The sequence below is a fragment of the Bubalus kerabau genome, chromosome 19 (genome assembly GCF_029407905.1).
Source record: "Bubalus kerabau isolate K-KA32 ecotype Philippines breed swamp buffalo chromosome 19, PCC_UOA_SB_1v2, whole genome shotgun sequence".
In the NCBI taxonomy this organism is placed as follows: domain Eukaryota; kingdom Metazoa; phylum Chordata; class Mammalia; order Artiodactyla; family Bovidae; genus Bubalus; species Bubalus kerabau.
Genome location: NC_073642.1, coordinates 59248583 through 59264889, shown reverse-complemented (window position 1 = coordinate 59264889; position 16307 = coordinate 59248583). Strand labels below are relative to the sequence as shown.

Below are 16307 nucleotides of genomic sequence, written 5' to 3'. Positions count from 1 at the left end.
CAGGCAGGCCTCATCTTGATCCCTGTGATGTGCTTAGTCTCTCAGTCGTGTCCGATTCTTTGTGACCCCTTGGACTATAGCCCCACCAGGTTCCTCTGTCCATGGGGCTTCTCCAGGCAAGAATACCAGAGTGGGTTGCCATGCCCTCGTCTGAGAGATCCTCCCCAACCCAGGGATCGAACCCAGGTCTCCCTCACTGCAGGCGGATTCTTGACCATCTGAGCCACCAGGGAAGCCCAAGAATACTGGAGTGGGTAGCCTGTCCCTTCTCCAGGGGATCTTCCTGTCCTGCATTGCAGGCGGATTCTTTACCAGCTGAGCTACCAGGGAAGCTGCACCTTGGTCCCTATCAGTCCCCAAATGTGGGGAACAGCGCCCCCTCAGCCTCTCCTGGCCTCAGGATCCAATTCTGCTCTCTCACTGCCCTGCCCCCGCCTGCTGGCCACCCCCTCCCAGCCCCGCCCCCTCGACCCAGGAGCCCAAGTGGGTGAAGAAAATAGGCCAAGCAGGTGGGGATTTGGTCGTGATGCTGGCAGCCTGGAGGCCCCGGGCTGCCTCAGCTTAGGCTGAAGCACTCTGAAGTCTGGGTGCTGGGGAAGAGGTTCCTGGGTGTTGAGTCTTCACTCACTGAATGTTTCCTGAAGGGCCTGGAGTAGCTTCTGAGGCCCTGGTTCTTGGGGTTGTTTGCTGTCCAGCACACGATGGGTCCCGTGAGCAGTGAGATGAATCTCACAGTCTCCATTTTGTCCAACATGAATTCCTGGAAGGAAACAGAAATCTCTGGCACCTGACTGGGCACCGGCCCCTGGACACCACTTCCCAGACACCAAACCACCATCAAAGGTTGACCTGCACATACTTTCACAAGGCCCCACAAGGATGTGGTATCAGTGCCAATTGGCAAGTGAGCAAACTGGGGCTCAGAGAGGTTGAGTGGTTTTCCTGAAACGACACAGCCCAGCAGTGGCAGAGGAGGATGGCTGAGTCCAGGTCCTCGTGTGGCTTCCTGAATGGGGTTGCCTCTTCTCACCATTTCCTCCAAGAAGCCCATCCTGACTGCCCACAGCCTCTCTCTCTGAGGGGCACTCATTTCTTAAGGGCCTGGTGACCTTTATTTCCCCCACCCCTAACTCTTTCTCAGGCATAAGAGTGTGACTCTAAGTCTTGACTGGTTGATTGTTGAGGGAGATCCTTGGGACCCCTTGACATCGCTGGGTAATTTCCTCCTTTTTCTTGGGAAGAAGATGAAATTAATACACTGTGAGTATAAGGGCAAATGAGCCCTTTCTCAAATGTTCATTCGTGTCCAACATGAAGGAGCTACACCCCAGGGGATGCCAAATATGTGGCATTCAGTGTGAGCTGTGCCACGGAGCAGGGTGGCCCTGATACTGCCCATGGCATTCTTGTGAGAAGTTCTTCTCAATTAAGATGCAGCCTCACTCACTGTGGACCATCACTGCCGGACAACACAGGCCATGGGACTTGCCCGCCGCCCCCCCCCTCAACCGCCAGTGTCCTGATAAATCCCATGAACAGAGGATCTTGGTGGGCTACAGTCCATTGAGTTGCAAAGAGTTGGACACGACTGAAGCAACTTAGCAGGCAGCAACAGGTCCCAGAGGCACTAACAATCCTGAATTCAAACTACTCCACTGAACCTGCCATGAACGAGGAAAGCAAGTGACGGCTTAGGATGAAGCCAGTGCTGAAGAGGAAATGGGGAGGGCGGAAGGGACGCTCCTTGTGGTGCCACTGAGCCTGAACCCCACCTAGATGTTGAAATTACACGCCCAACACAAGACATGCTGTTACAAGACTCAAGTAACCTCAAAAAAAAAAAAGGAAGAACAAAGCTGGAAGACTCACTTCCCAATTATAAAACTTACTACAAAGCTACAGTGATCCAGACAGTGTGGTATTGGCTAAGGACAGATGTGAGGACCAATGCAATAGGATTAAGAGTCCAGAAATAAACCTTCACATTTGCAGCCAATTGATTTTTGACAAGGATGAGGAGACAATTCAATGAGGAAAGAGTAGTCCTTTCAGCAAATGGTAACAGGACAACTGAATATCCTTACGCAAAATAATGAAATTGGACCCCCATCTGATACCATATACAAAAATTAACTAAAATTACATCACAAACCTAAACCTACAAATATCTTACAAGAAAACTTAGATATAAATCTTCATGACCTTGGATTAGGCAATAGTTTCTTAGATATGATGCATAAAGCACAAGTAACTAAAATAAAAATATATACATTGGATTTCATCAAAATTGAAATCTTTGTGCTCTAAAAGACATCATCAAAGTGAATAGACAACCAGTAGAATGAGAGAAAATATTTTCAAATAATATATTTGATAAGGAACTTATATTCAGAATACGTAAAGAATATTTACAACTCAACAGTAAAAAAGACAAATAATCCAGTTTAAAAAATGGGAAAAGGATCTGAGTAGACATTTCTCCAAAGAAGATATGCAAATGGACAATAAACACGTGTTTATGTTGCACATTATTCATCATCAGAGAGATTAAAATCAAAATCACAATGAGAAACCACTTTATATCCACTAGGATGGCTAAACTACCAAAGACAGACCATCGAGTGTTAACAAGGATATGAAGAAACTGGATGTCTCATACTTTGCTCACAGGATTGTAAAATTACACAGCCACTTTGGAAACCAGTTGGCAGTTGCTCAAAACGTTAAACGTAGAGTTACCACGTGAACCAGAAATTCCACACCTAAGCATTTACCCAAGATAACTGAAAAAGTTATGTCCACACAAGTACATGGCCATGGGCACTTTCTTGGTGGTTCAGTGGCTAAGACTCACACTCCCAAGGCAGGGGGCCCAGGTTTGATCCCTGGTCAGGGAACTAGATCCCACCTGCTGCAACTTTAAAAGATTACACATGTTGCAATGAAGATCCAAAAACCCCCTGTGCTGCAACTAAGACTCAGTGCAGCCAAATAAATAAATATTTTTAAAGAACATGGGCAATAGAGGCATTATTTATAATAGCCACCAAATGAAGACAACCCAAATGCCCATCAGTTGCCTACCGGATAATCAAGAGTGGTCTGTCCATACAATGGAGTATTATTCAGTCATAAAAGGGAATGATTTACATAACGAAGACATTATGCAAAATTAAAGAAACCAGACACAAAATGTATTATTTGGGGGGAGTGGCAAAAGGATTCAGGAATGAGATACTGCGAATGATGGTGCAGTTCTGACTGTACTGAAAACAGTGAAGTGAGCTCTCTGAATGGGTAAGTCTTAGGGCACTGGAAGTAGGTCTCATTAAAGATATTATTAAAACTAAAACAAGGTATGCTGTCATTGGTGGAAGCCAGTCTGATGACCTGACCTCCACTGTTGCAGCATCAGCATTATGACTGATGGGGGTGTGGACGACTGATGGGGGTGGGGACCCTCCCAGTGAGAAGGCAAAGTTCAGCGGACTTGAGGAGAGCCTGAAGTTTAAGACGAGGACACCTCGGTCCTCATCGGGAGCTCATCAGTGCTCATCGGGAGCACTAACGCTCCCTCGGTCACTGAAATATCCCTCCCCGTGCAAACATATGATCACACCTGTGAGCATCTTGGTGTGTTGCTTTGCAGGTGTGTCAGTGTATGTTTCATGGGTATTGCAGGGTGTTCGGCAAGACCATATGACTATCTGTATGAGTGTGTACCCCGTATGTGTTTGTGTGTGTGTATGTGATGTAACAAAGTGGGACTACACATTAAGACCAGGCAGGGCAGGATTTCCTTTACAACTCTGACCCAGCACCAAAAGGTGCTCACTACAAGTTTGTTGAGAGGCTAAAAAAGACCCCAAGACCCTACCGCACAGATGCAGGCACCATGCAGCCAGGGAGGGAAGGGCCAACAGGGCAGTTCACCAGGAGCCAAGGCCCAGGACAGGCTCAGGTCGAAGCCTGCCTGGGAAGCACAAGTCCTCACCTGGATGAGGTCAAGCTTGGAGAAGAGGCCCATGCCCCTGGGCACAGCGTGGGCAGAGGAGCAACACTGCCGGACCATGTCATTGATGGCCACTTGCACGTAGTTGAGCAGCTCGTTCTGCAAGAAGGGGAGCAGGCTGGGACCCCCTCTTAGAATCCCCTGCCCCCCTCCCCACCTTGCTCAGGCCAGATAGGCATCCTGGAGCCAGGAGCCACCTTCTCATCTCGGTCTGCACTCCACACCCAAAGGGGCTGGGATGAGTCCCTCCACTCCCCGGAGCCAGAGCATCCTCCCCTGCAAAGAGGGACACAGGATGGACTGGCTTTCCAGAGAGTCCACCTGGCTGGGGACACCTGAGGTCCACACCCAAGAGAGGGGCTTGGTTGGGGGGAATGTGGAGGAACCCAGGGCTCCTCACTCGGGGCAGCTCCAGAGTCCCGCACTTCAGGTCTTCAGAGTCATCATTAGCTGCGGCTTCCTTGCTTCCCGCCTTAAAGAGAAAGACCCAGAACAGGCTCTGTAAACTGCGGCCGATCCAGCTCCCCCTCAGGGCTCCTTGGCTGGGAGTAGAAGCCCATGGACTCCAATGCTCGTGTCTTCCAAACTACTCTCCCACAGGGCCTGAGAAGGTCCCACATTCACCGACTGCACCCTGCCCACGTGGGGTGTGCCCAGCACAGCCCTGTTCCCCAGCCTGGCTTCCCCACCTCCTCCCAGCAAACCCCGAGGCTAGTAGGGTGCAGACTCTGGCATGGGGAGGACCCAGGGGGTGTTCAGAGGGTAACTAGTCCACATTCCCCAGCTCAGGAAAGAGAAGCTCAAAGGATTAAACCCAGAAATCTTGGCCCCTGACTTCAGTTCGGTTCAGTCGCTCTGTCGTGTTCGACTCTGCAGCCCCATGGACTGCAGCACGCCAGGCTTCCCTGTCTATCACCAACTCCCAGAGCTTACTCAAACTCATGTCCATTGAATTCATGATCCCATCCAACCATCTCATCCTCTGTCGTCCCCTTCTCCTCCCGCCTTCAATCTTTCCCAGCATCAGGGTATTTTCAAATGTCAGGACTTCACACCAGGTGGTCAAAGCATTGGAGTTTCAGCTTCAGCATTAGTCCTTCCAATGAATATTCAGGACTGATTTCCTTTAGGATGGACTGGTTGCATCTCCTCGCAGTCCAAGGGACTCTCAAGAGTCTTCTCCAACACCACAGTTCAAAAGCATCAATTCTTTGGTGCTCATCTTTCTTTATAGTCTAACTCTCACATCCATACATGAGTACTGGAAAAACCATAGCTTCAAGTCCCTTGACTTCAGCCCTGACTTATTCTTTCTGAGCATCACTCTTCTCCAAGGTGAAATAGAATATGAATAAGAATCACTTTATTTAGGGGTGCACATGCCTGAATGGGGGCATCCCAGCTATCTTAACGGCCTGTGGCCTCAGCATCTGCCTCATCTTACAGAAGCCCTTTGACAACTAATAGCCACCAGATCAGAGCAGTCAATCCTAAAGGAAATCAACCCTGAATAGTTACTGGAAAGACTGATGCTGAAGCTGAAGCTCCTCTAGTCTGGCCACCTGATGCGAAGAATTGACCCATTAGTAAAGACCATGATGCTGTGAAAGACTGAAGGCAGGAGGAGAAGGGGAAGACAGAGGAAGAGATGGATGAATGGCATCAGCGACTGGATAGACATGAACTTGGGCAAACCCCGGGAGATGGCGAAGGACAGGGAAGCCTGGCATGCTGCAGTCCATGGGGTCACAAAGAGTCGGATACAACTCGGCAACTGAACAACAACAAGCCACAAGGGAGAAGTGGGTAAGCGGGGTGTGTGTGTGTGTGTGTGTGTGTGTGTTGGGGGCTGATATTATGGAGGAGACAGCAGCCCCCAGCTCTTGCCCCACCCCCATCCCACCCAGCGGACTGAGCTCACCTCACAGCTGCCCACGTCTTTCTGGAGGGTGAGTCCGTGTTCCAGCTGCTGCCACTGCTCCTGCTTGCGGTGATACCTCCTCTGCAGCTGGCACAGCCGGATCTTGAGGCGCTGCGGTGAGGGTGGCTGGGTCACTTTGGTGCAGCAGACCCTCCCTGGGGGCATCTGCCCTGGGCCTGGTCCAGGAGCTCAGTGCTCAGGGCGGTCTGAGCGAGGATGGGGGTGGGGGTGGAAAGTTCGGGGATCAGAAAGTTCTGGGGCATCAGAGCCATTCAAAGCACCAGGAGATGTAGGGAAAGGTATGTCTAGGTGTTCTCTGGTGGCTCAGGTGGCAAAGAATTTGCCTGCCATGGGAGACACCCAGGTTCAATCCCATGGTCGGGAAGATCCCCTGGAGGAGGGCATGTCAACCCATTCCAGTATTTCTTGCCTGGAGAATTCTATGGACACAGGAGCCTGGCAGGCTACAGTCCATGCGGTCACAAAGAATCAGACATGAAAAAAAGAAAGTGAAGTCGCTCAGTCGTGTCTGACTCTTTGCGACCCCATGGACTGTAGCCCACCAAGATCCTCCATCCATGGGATTCTCCAGGCAAGAATACTGGAGTGGGTTGCCATTTGCTTCTCCAAGGGATCTTCCCGACCCAGGGATGGAACCCAGGTCTCCCTCATTGCAGGCAGACGCTTTAACCCCTGAGTCACCAGTGAAGCTCTACTGAGTGACAAACACTTTCACTTTTCAGGCCGACTGGGGTTTGAGTCCCAGCTCAGCTCCTAGAACCCTGTTTCACTCTCCATAAGCAAAACCACCTGTCTGGGCCCTTCCGGCTGCAGGGCTGCTGGGAGGACCCTGGGTCAGGGATAAGGCTGTGAAGGCCTCTGGGGCACAGGCTGCGCTGGGCACACTCCCCCGCCAGGCCCCATGAGGATGTGCTGGGGGACACAGGATATACATGACTCCTCACTTTTCTGAGCCCTAGTTTCCTTACTTCGAAAATGAGAAAAATAGCCTGCCTGGGACTCAAGTGCAACACTTGGCTCAGAATTAATATCATCAATATTTTAATGCAATGTTTTTAAAAATCAAAGTTAATGCAAAAAATAATGTGTGATGAGTAAAATATTAAAATTTTCAATAAAGTTGGGATCCAGTATTGCACTTGCACACGTCACTCACCTCCGCTAGCCTCAGCTCTAGGAATAGAAGCGCCTACCTTGGGGTGCTGGGGTGACATCTGAATGAGATAAAGCATGTTAAGTGCTTTTCACAGTGTCCCTTAACTCAGCAGGGGCCACAGGACTGGAAAAGGTCAGTTTTCATTCCAATCCCAAAGAAAGGCAATGCCAAAGAATGCTCAAACTACCACACAATTGCATTCATCTCACACGCTAGTAAAGTAATGCTCAAAATTCTCCAAGCCAGGCTTCAGCAATACGTGAACCGTGAACGTCCAGATGTTCAAGCTGGTTTTAGGAAAGGCAGAGGAACCAGAGATCAAATTGCCAACATCCGATGGATCATCGAAAAAGCAAAAGAGTTCCAGAAAAAATCTATTTCTGCTTTATTGACTATGCCAAAGCCTTTGACTGTGTGGATCACAATAAACTGTGGAAAATTCTGAAAGAAATGGGAATACCAGACCACCTGACCTGCCTCTTGAGAAACCTGTATGCAGGTTAGGAAGCAACAGTTAGAACTGGACATGGAACAACAGACTGGTTCCAAATAAGGAAAGGAGTATGTCAAGGCTGTATATTGTCACCCTGCTTATTTAACTTATATGCAGAGTACATCATGAGAAATGCTGGGCTGCATGAAGCACAAGCTGGAATCAAGATTGCCGGGAGAAATATCAATAACCTCAGATATGCAGATGACACCACCCTTATGGCAGAAAGTGAAGAGGAACTCAAAATCCTCTTGATGAAAGTGAAAGAGGAGAGTGAAAAAGTTGGCTTAAAGTTCAACATTCAGAAAACTAAGATCATGGCATCCGGTCCCATCACTTCATGGCAAATAGATGGGGAAACAGTGGCTGACTTTACTTTTTTGGGCTCCAAAATCACTGCAGATGGTGATTGCAGCCATGAAATTAAAAGACGCTTCCTCCTTGGAAGGAAAGTTATGACCAACCTAGACGGCATATTAAAAAGCAGAGACATTACTTTGCCAACAAAGGTCTGTCTAGTCAAGGCTATGGTTTTTCCAGTAGTCGTGTATGAATGTGAGAGTTGGACTATAAAGAAAGATGAGCACTGAAGAATTGATGCTTTTGAACTGTGATGTTGGAGAAGATTCTTGAGAGATCCTTGGACTGCAAGGAGTTCCAACCAGTCCATCATAAAGTCCTGGGTGTTCATTGGAAGGACTGATGCTGAAGCTGAAACACCAATACTTCGGCCACCTCATGTGAAGAGTTGACTCATTGGAAAAGACCTTGATGCTGGGAGGGATTGGGGGCAGGAGGAGAAGGGGACAACAGAGGATGAGATGGTTGGATGGCATCACTGACTCAATGGACATGAGTCTCGGTAAACTCTGGAGTTGGTGATGGACAGGGAGGCCTGGCATGCTGCAGTTCATGGGGTCGCAAAGAGTGAACACGACTGAGCGACTGAACTGAATTGAACTGAACTTCCTCAAAGGAAAAAAAGAAAGAGAAAAAATGGTGTAGGTTTTCAGTGCTACCACTAGGGGGCAGAGACTGGCTGCAAACTCCAAGCCAGGTCCTTGCAGGAATCAACCAACCTGTCAGCCTCTCTTTCCCTGTTTTCTCCCTCTCCACGTCCCTATCCTCTGTCCCCTCGTGTCCCCAGGTCCCAGCTGCAGCACAAAAATTCACCGTGCCATGCCTTTGCCAGGGCAGTTTCTTCTGAATGGAATGTCCATCCCTTGGGGTGAAAGTTGAATTTATTAGAATATAAACCAAATAGAGAGAGATGACCTCTGGGGGCATTTACTCTGAGACAGTTTCTGTTCGGTGTCTCACAACTGCCTACCAGCTAGGTTGTATTGCCCCCATTTCACAGTTGAAGAAACTGAGGCTCAGAGAGGATCGTGCCCAGGGTCATGGAGCTAGTCAGAGGCTGAAGAGGAATTTGAACCTCAGTCTGTCTGAATCTAGCACTCCTGACTTTTCTACCACAAAGATTACTTTTTAAGTATAAGCTGAGTTTTCCAGGGGACACACCCAGCAGAAGCAGAGGGAAAGGGATTCAGAACAAGGCTCTGGAGTGACAGCCCCACCCAGATTCCCAGCACCCCACCCCTGCTCCAAGCCTTCTTCTGGGGTGCAGACGGCGGTAGGTGCCTACACCCCAGTTCTCTGCCCAGGGGCATGAGCCAGGCTTCAGGCAGCTGTTACCGGGATCAGAGCCCTGTGGCCCTCTTCTAGAGACTCCAGGCTCTTGTGGACGGCCTGGTTCATCTCGAGGAAGGCCTGGAGACGCTTCTGGATGTCCTGGCTGACTGCGAAGAGCTTCCCGTAGTGCTCCACCATGGCCGCCACCGGGGTTTCTTCCGGCTCCTCCTCTTGGTTGTAGCCTACGGAGACAGTGTGTGGCAGGATGGGTGGGCACAGAATGCCCAGCCCCTACCTGCCCCCTGCAGTGATGCTCACACGGTGGTGGTGGGGAGCTGCTGCTGTTAGCTGGAGCCCAGAGTTGAGAAGGCTCCATCACCCACACCTCCTGTCCCTTCAGGAGAAGCCTCAGCATTTGAAAGGCTGCAAGGATTCTGGATTGAATGAGGATTCTGGATTGCTGAGACTCCCCACGCCCTGCCCCATCCCCTGGAACCCGCAGGAGAAACTGCTGGCTGGGGGAGCCTGCAGGAAGAGGACAGGGGTCGTTGCTGCCCTGAGTGAACAGGCCCCAGCCTTGGTGTTTGCTCCTTCTGGGTGGGTTGAACAGGGTTGCATGGCTAGGAAGGCCCCAACCTAGGAGGTTGCTGGCAGCAGCCCTGGGTGCTGGGTCCACATCAAGACCTGTGCTTGGCCTGGAGCCCTGCGCCCCTTCTTGGCTCGTTTCTCAAGGCTCTCTGGTGCTGCTCAACCTTCCAATCACACCTCCCAGCAACCCCTGCAGGGCCCCGGTGTTCCAGCACACTGGAACTCACCGGCCCCAAACCCACCACGCGGGGCTCCAGCCTACGTTTGTGCTGTTCCCTCTGCCTGCAGCGCTGGTCCCCTTTGCTGGACACCTTGGAGCTCCATGAGTGGCCCCCTCCTCCATGAAGCCTTCCCTGACCTCCAGGGCAGAGTCCCTGGGGCTCCCACAGCTCCAGAGCACTTAGCACAGTGACTCTGAAATCAGATAGACCAAAGTCTGAGACCCAGCTCCACCACTTCCTGGCTGGGTGACCTTGGGTAAGTCCCTTAACATCTCTGAGCCTGGGTAACACAGTTCCCAGAAGCTCCCACGAGTATGCATACTCAGTTACCCAGTCATATCCAACTGTTTGCAACTCCATGCACTGTAGCCTGCCAGGCTCTACTGTCCCTGGGATTCTCCAGGCAAGAATACTGGATTGCCATTTCCTTTTCCAGGGTATCTTCCTGATCCAGGGATCAAACCTGCGTCTCCTGCATCTCGTTCTTTGACAGGCAGATTCTTTACCACTGAGCTACCTGGGAAGCCCTGGCACCTCGTAAGGAGGACTTATACCTTAGCACAGAGTAAATATTTCATAAACAATAATAGTTATTTTATTATTGATGGTGTAAAGATAATAATATGATGATAATAATACAAATATGTAACTATGACTTCCCTTCCATTTCCTACTAAATTCCCAGCACTGATCACAGTGGATTCTGGCACAAACCACGATCAAACGAAACACAGAAACCCATTTCAGATGTCTGTAATTTTAGCTCCTAAGAGCAAAACCAAAGAAAAATGAGATAATAACAATAGCTGACATTTCCTGGGTGCTAGCTGGACGTCAGGCACTGTGATTTGGGGTTGGCCAGAAAGTTCATTCGGGGTTTCCCATTAAATGGTACAGGAAAACCCAAGGGAACTTTTTGGCCAACCCAGTAGGTGATGATGAAATGTGATCCAGGCCACAGAACTCTCATTGTTCTTACTGTACAGACACTGAGAACTTGCCATCCAGGTCACACGGCTGGCGGCCAGGCTGGCTCGACCACAGTGAAACGGGCCTGTGGGTTCCCATGCAGCAGGTGAGCTCGAGGTTCAGTGGGGCCACACGTGCCCAGGTCCTGGGCAGGGAGGTGGTCACGGAGAGGACAGGCCATCTGCAAAAGCTCCATACGTACCCTTGGGAATTTTCTCAAGGACCTTGATCAGATAGTCTTCAAAAACCTTGTGCTTCTCCACCTCCCTCTTCAGCTTTCTCTGCCTGTAGAGTGAACCAGACTTGAGGACGTGGTGTGGAGACCCCCAGGCCATGACCCTTGGCAAGGGCCCATCTCTGGAGCTGTGTGGATCTGGGCTGGACCGGCCACTGTCCCCATCAGTGGGCCACTGACTGCGTCTCTCCACCCCAATTTTACTGCTGAGTAAACTGAGTCATAGACAGGTCAAACAGATGCCTGTGGTCAGGCCGTAAGAAAGGAGACCTGGGGGGAAAAGCAAGGCTGAAACTTTCTGGCGTGGGGTCTACAGAGCCCCTCTTGCAGGCTGAGCAGGTGGCAGATGGCCTGAGCCCCGACTAGCCAGTGATCCAGCCAGGGGCTTCACCTCTCCGCCTGGGTGGGCCATGTGTAACAGGCGTAACTAGTTCCTCACAGGAAGGTGGGGACCAGGTCTGGAACGCCCAGCACATCTGAGGTCGGGGCCCCAGCAGCCCCCAGAGGGGAGACGGCCACATGGACTGCCCAGCCATGCTTGACAGTCAAGGACATCACCAAGCAAGATGAGTCTCCTGCTCTGGGCCCATTCAAGGTCAGCAGTCAAGGGCAGAGGGGGACAGGACCATGGTAGGTATCTCTGAGTGACCGCTGAGTGCCCCAGGGCAAGCCACTCTGCATCTCAGGCCCTATTTTCTCATCCACACCATCCTGAAAAATGCAAGAAAGAATGGTCTTTCCCGCTGCAAATACCCGTGGGGTAAGCCACAGTGCTAAACATTATTGGGGTTGGAAACCCTGTGAGAATATGATAGATGGGTTGGACCTTCTCTCCAAAAAATCACACACAGATGCATCCTTTTGCACCCCATTCAGGCTTTCGTGGGCAGCCTGATATGGAAGGGGCTCTCTGGGCAAGGACCCAGGGCGTCTGCTTGGAGCCAGGGCAGCATCCTCGCACGTTGATTTTGGAAGGGCTGAGTTGACAGGTGCATGGGGACGGCCACCCACAGCCCTGCCTTCACGCTGGGAGACTGAGCTTGTGCGGGGCCTGGGGCCAGCCAAAGCTTGAAGTCAAAGAGGGAGAGTTAGGCGCCCCCACCCCTCTCTACTCACAATTCAGCTACCCCTCCTGACTTACTCCAGGCATCCCCCACCCCCGGCCATTTCCTGGCCTTGAGGAATTTTTCCACTGCTTCCTCAGGCATTTTTGCTCAGTCCCAGCCGCTTAGGCCACCATAGGTGGCCCTGGGGCCCGGGCCCGGGGCACAGCGGGGCTTGGGACAACTCGTACTTGGCCTGGAGTTGGCAGAGTTCCTGGAACAGCACCTGCAGGTCCCTGTCCTTGCTGCCGGGATCGCTCGGGCCAGCCTCCTGGCCTGCGTCCCTGGCCGCCAGCATCGCCGCCACACCGCCTCGGGTGACTCTGGACGATGGGGGCCGCGTGGGCCTGGCAGGAAGGAGGTGGGTGTCCACGACAAAAGCCAAGGCAGCAGCTTTCTCTTCCAGTCCTCCTGACGGTGCTCAGAAGTCAGGTTCCAGTCTCGCTTCCTAGAAAAGGAAACCGAGGTTCAGAGGGGACCCCTGTGATCAGCTTGAGGATGTACAGCAGGGCTGATCTGGACTCCAGTTTCATTAAATTCAAAGTCTGGGGCCTCTCAGCAGTGCCTCCAGCTCTGGAGGGACCAAAGGTGCCATTCTGCAGTGGCATCGTCATCGTCACACCATAACGGGGACTGTCAAGACCCACGGGCGCCAAGATGCCTAGGAGTTTCAACAGGTGCTGGCTTCCAAGAGCATATAGGAAAGAGTCCAAGGGGGCAGAGCTGGGGCAGGGTCAAAGAGTAGCCCACAGAGGGAGGAGGCTCCTTTGTCATCTGTCTCTCCCCACCCATCCTGCCAACCATTTATGCATTTAACTGACATCATATACTCTGAGCGTCCATAGAGCTAGACCAAGGTAGACACTTGGAATAAGCTCACAGTCAAACTGGGAAGGTGGCCTAGTTAACAGGCAGTTTCAACACAGCCTTGCCAAGAGTTCCTGGGCTGCTCACCTAAGTCTGGTTTGCTAGTTACAGCTAAAAGAAGACAATCTCCCTAAGCGGGCTATTCATTGACCACCTGCTGGGCGAGGCCAGCACATGGGAGGAGCAGGGTGAGAAGGGGAGGGGTTACTTGGTCAGCTTTTCCAGCCCCCAGAGTCAGACAGGGGTCCATGAGCACAGGGAGGAGGAAGGGGCCTGGCTGACTCACTCCGGGAGCACAAAGCCATCGCCAACCTATGACGTCACAATGCTAGCTTCCGTTCTCATGACGTTGTCTATTGCAGGATTCACCTGGGGGTGGAGTGGAGGGCCTGATTCCCTGAGGTCCTGGGGGCCTTTTTCACCCTGGTTCATTTCCCCAGGGGAAGGGGTGGAGAGGCGTTGGTGACCTCAGGGTGGAGGGGGGGGAGGGTGGACTTGGGCTATTTTTACCCTTCTTTCAAGGCTGATCTTCCTTGATACCGCTACCTTGCAAGTTTCCCAAATCCTACTGGCTTGTCCTGGGACTCCCTTTTTGCCTCCTTTAACCTGATTCTGGGTAGCTATAGCTTGGTACTTCCCTAGGTGGGATAGTCAGCAACCATGGAGGGTTCAGCCTCTCTCTCTTCCACCCCCCTGTCACCCCCCACCCCCACCCCTCCCCCCCAAGGCCAAGGATGAAGCCTGGCCTCGGGCAGGGGAGGTGGGGGAACAGAAGGAAACTTCTGGACCTAAACCTGGTCCTGGCTCTGCCCCTGCCTAATGCTCTGCCCTGTTACCTGGTGCAGGGCCTCTGTCACCGGCGGGGACCTGGGCATGGTGCCTGCCTCTGATACACCTGTTCCATTCACTGCCCAGTTATCTGGCCTGGCCTTCCCCACTGGAGGCCCCATTCAATCAGAGCAGGGGCTCTGCAGAGGGCAGCCTGGGAGGGTCTCACCGGGGAGACCGTCAGGAGGGCCTGCAGTGAAGGTCGAGGTAGGGCAGGGGCTCTGCAAGTGCAGAGACAGGGCTGGGCTTGAGGGCAGGGTGTGAGGTTGGGTCTGTGGCTGGAGCTGGGCAGGGGCTAGGGCTATGACTAAGGCTGGGGCAGGCTCTGGACCAAAGGTTGAGGATGGGGCAACAGCCAACCCAGAGGAGCTGGGTTGTTATTCTGGGATAATTCCCCAGCTTGCACTCTTCAGCATTCCCCTCATGACTCTTCATCCACAGGCAATGGGTTCGGTCTTACCTGGCAGAGGAGTCCCTGAGCAGATCCCAAGGGAGCTATCTGACCCTCCATGGTTCTGGAGCCCAGAAAGCATTTGTTGAGACCAACCAAGAAACAAAGGTGGACCTGGATCTGGCCTTCGGCTCAGATGAAGGGTTGCTGGTGCTAAGGGAGAGAAGCCCCGGGGCTGCCCAGAGGGTCAGAGCCAGGCCTGGGGATGGGGCTTGTCTGTGGAGGAGGGGCAGAGGAAGTCCCCCCAGTTTTGACAATGTCTGAGATGGTTCTTAAGCTTCCCAGTTGGTAGTAGTGGTAAAGAACCCACCTGCCAATGCAGGAGACATAAGACATGTGGGTTGGATCCCTGGGTTGGGAAGATCCCCTGGAGGAGGGCAAGGCAACCCACTACAGTATTCTTGCCTGGAGAATCCCATGGACAGAGGAGCCTGGCGAGCTACATGGGGTCGCAAGATCACAAATAGTCGGACATGACTGAAGCAACTTAGTACGCATGTATGAGGTGGTTCTTGAAGATAAGAATGAATGAGGATGGACCTAGAGGTGATTGTAGTAAGTAGAGTAAGTCAGAGAAAGACAAATGGCAGATATCACTTACATGTGGAATTAAAAAAAAAATACAAATGACTATTTACCAAACAGAAACAGACTTTCAGACATAGAAAACAGACTTAGGATTACCAAAGGAAAAAGGAAGAGGAGAGATAAATTAGGAGTTTGGGATTAACAAATATATACTGGTGCTGCTGCTGCTAAGTCACTTCAGTCGTGTCCAACTCTGCGCGACCCCATAGACGGCAGCCCACCGGGCTCCCCCGTCCCTGGGATTCTCCAGGCAAGAACACTGGAGTGGGTTGCCATTTCCTTCTCCAATGCATAAAAGTGAAAAGTGAAAATGAAGTCGCTCAGTCGTATCCCACTCTTAAACAAGGCCCTACTGTCTAGCACGGGGAACTCGACTCAGTTCTTGTAATAACCTCTACTGGAAGGGAATCTGAACTAGAATACATAGGTACATATGGATAACTGAGTCACTTTCCTGTATACCTGGAACAAACACAGCATTGTAGATCAACTATACTTCAGTTTTAAAAAGAAGAATGAGTGAGGAGAAGTAAGGTGGAAAGGGCATTCCTGCAGAAGGACTGGCAGAGACAAATGTTCAGAGACACACAGTAGCAGACATGGACTGTGAGAACAGTAGGTTTAGTGGCTAAGTCATGTCTGACTCTTATGACCCCATGGACTGTAGCCTGCCAGGCTCCTCTGTCCGTGGGATTCTCCAGGCAAAACTATTGGAGTGTGTTGCCATTTCCTTCTCCAGTGGATCTTCCCAACCCAGGAATCAAACCCAAGTCGCCTGCACGGCAGGCAGATTCTTTACCAACTGAGCTACAAGGGAAGCCCTGTGAGGACAGTAGGTGCATCCTTAAAAGCTGAAGGTGAAAGTCAAAGCCAGGATATGTCTGGGGAAGTTGTCAGCAGTATCCAGAGCATCTCCACCAGGACCTTGGGATGCCTGCAACAGAAACTGGCAGGGCCACTCTGGACAAAGAACACATCCGTGAGAGGCTGTGAGGGATTGCACAGAATCAGAAGAAAGGCTGAAGAGCCAGGTTCAGAGAGGACCAGGTCCCAGGGCAGCCCTGGAGATCCAGACAGCAGGAACTCAGGGTATAACCTCCCAAGTGAATCCTTCCAACCTCTTTACATAAGCTTCTCCATCCTTAAGAGGCCAAGTCCTTAAAGAATGTGCCCAATTGGCTGAGCCTGGGTCATGTGCCCGCCCCTTGGCTTGACTGACAGT

General features: G+C 51.6%; 1 protein-coding gene across 2 annotated transcripts in view; it reads right to left on the bottom strand.

The window, feature by feature from the left end:
* Nucleotides 1–407: 407 nt before the first annotated feature.
* Nucleotides 408–16307, bottom strand: part of CCDC197 (coiled-coil domain containing 197) — a 38004-nt gene continuing 22104 nt past the window's right edge. The window contains exons 2-8 of one of the 2 annotated variants that reach the window (XM_055556527.1): nt 12543–12799; nt 11216–11298; nt 9299–9477; nt 5934–6044; nt 4413–4484; nt 3995–4111; nt 408–760 (exon numbers count right to left, since the gene is read on the bottom strand). In XM_055556527.1, coding sequence (XP_055412502.1) covers nt 557–760; nt 3995–4111; nt 4413–4484; nt 5934–6044; nt 9299–9477; nt 11216–11298; nt 12543–12649 — 873 coding nt within the window. In that variant the 5' untranslated portion in view covers nt 12650–12799 and the 3' untranslated portion in view covers nt 408–556. The remainder of the gene's footprint in view (nt 761–3994; nt 4112–4412; nt 4485–5933; nt 6045–9298; nt 9478–11215; nt 11299–12542; nt 12800–16307) is intronic. The other variant, XM_055556526.1, reaches the window with a different exon arrangement.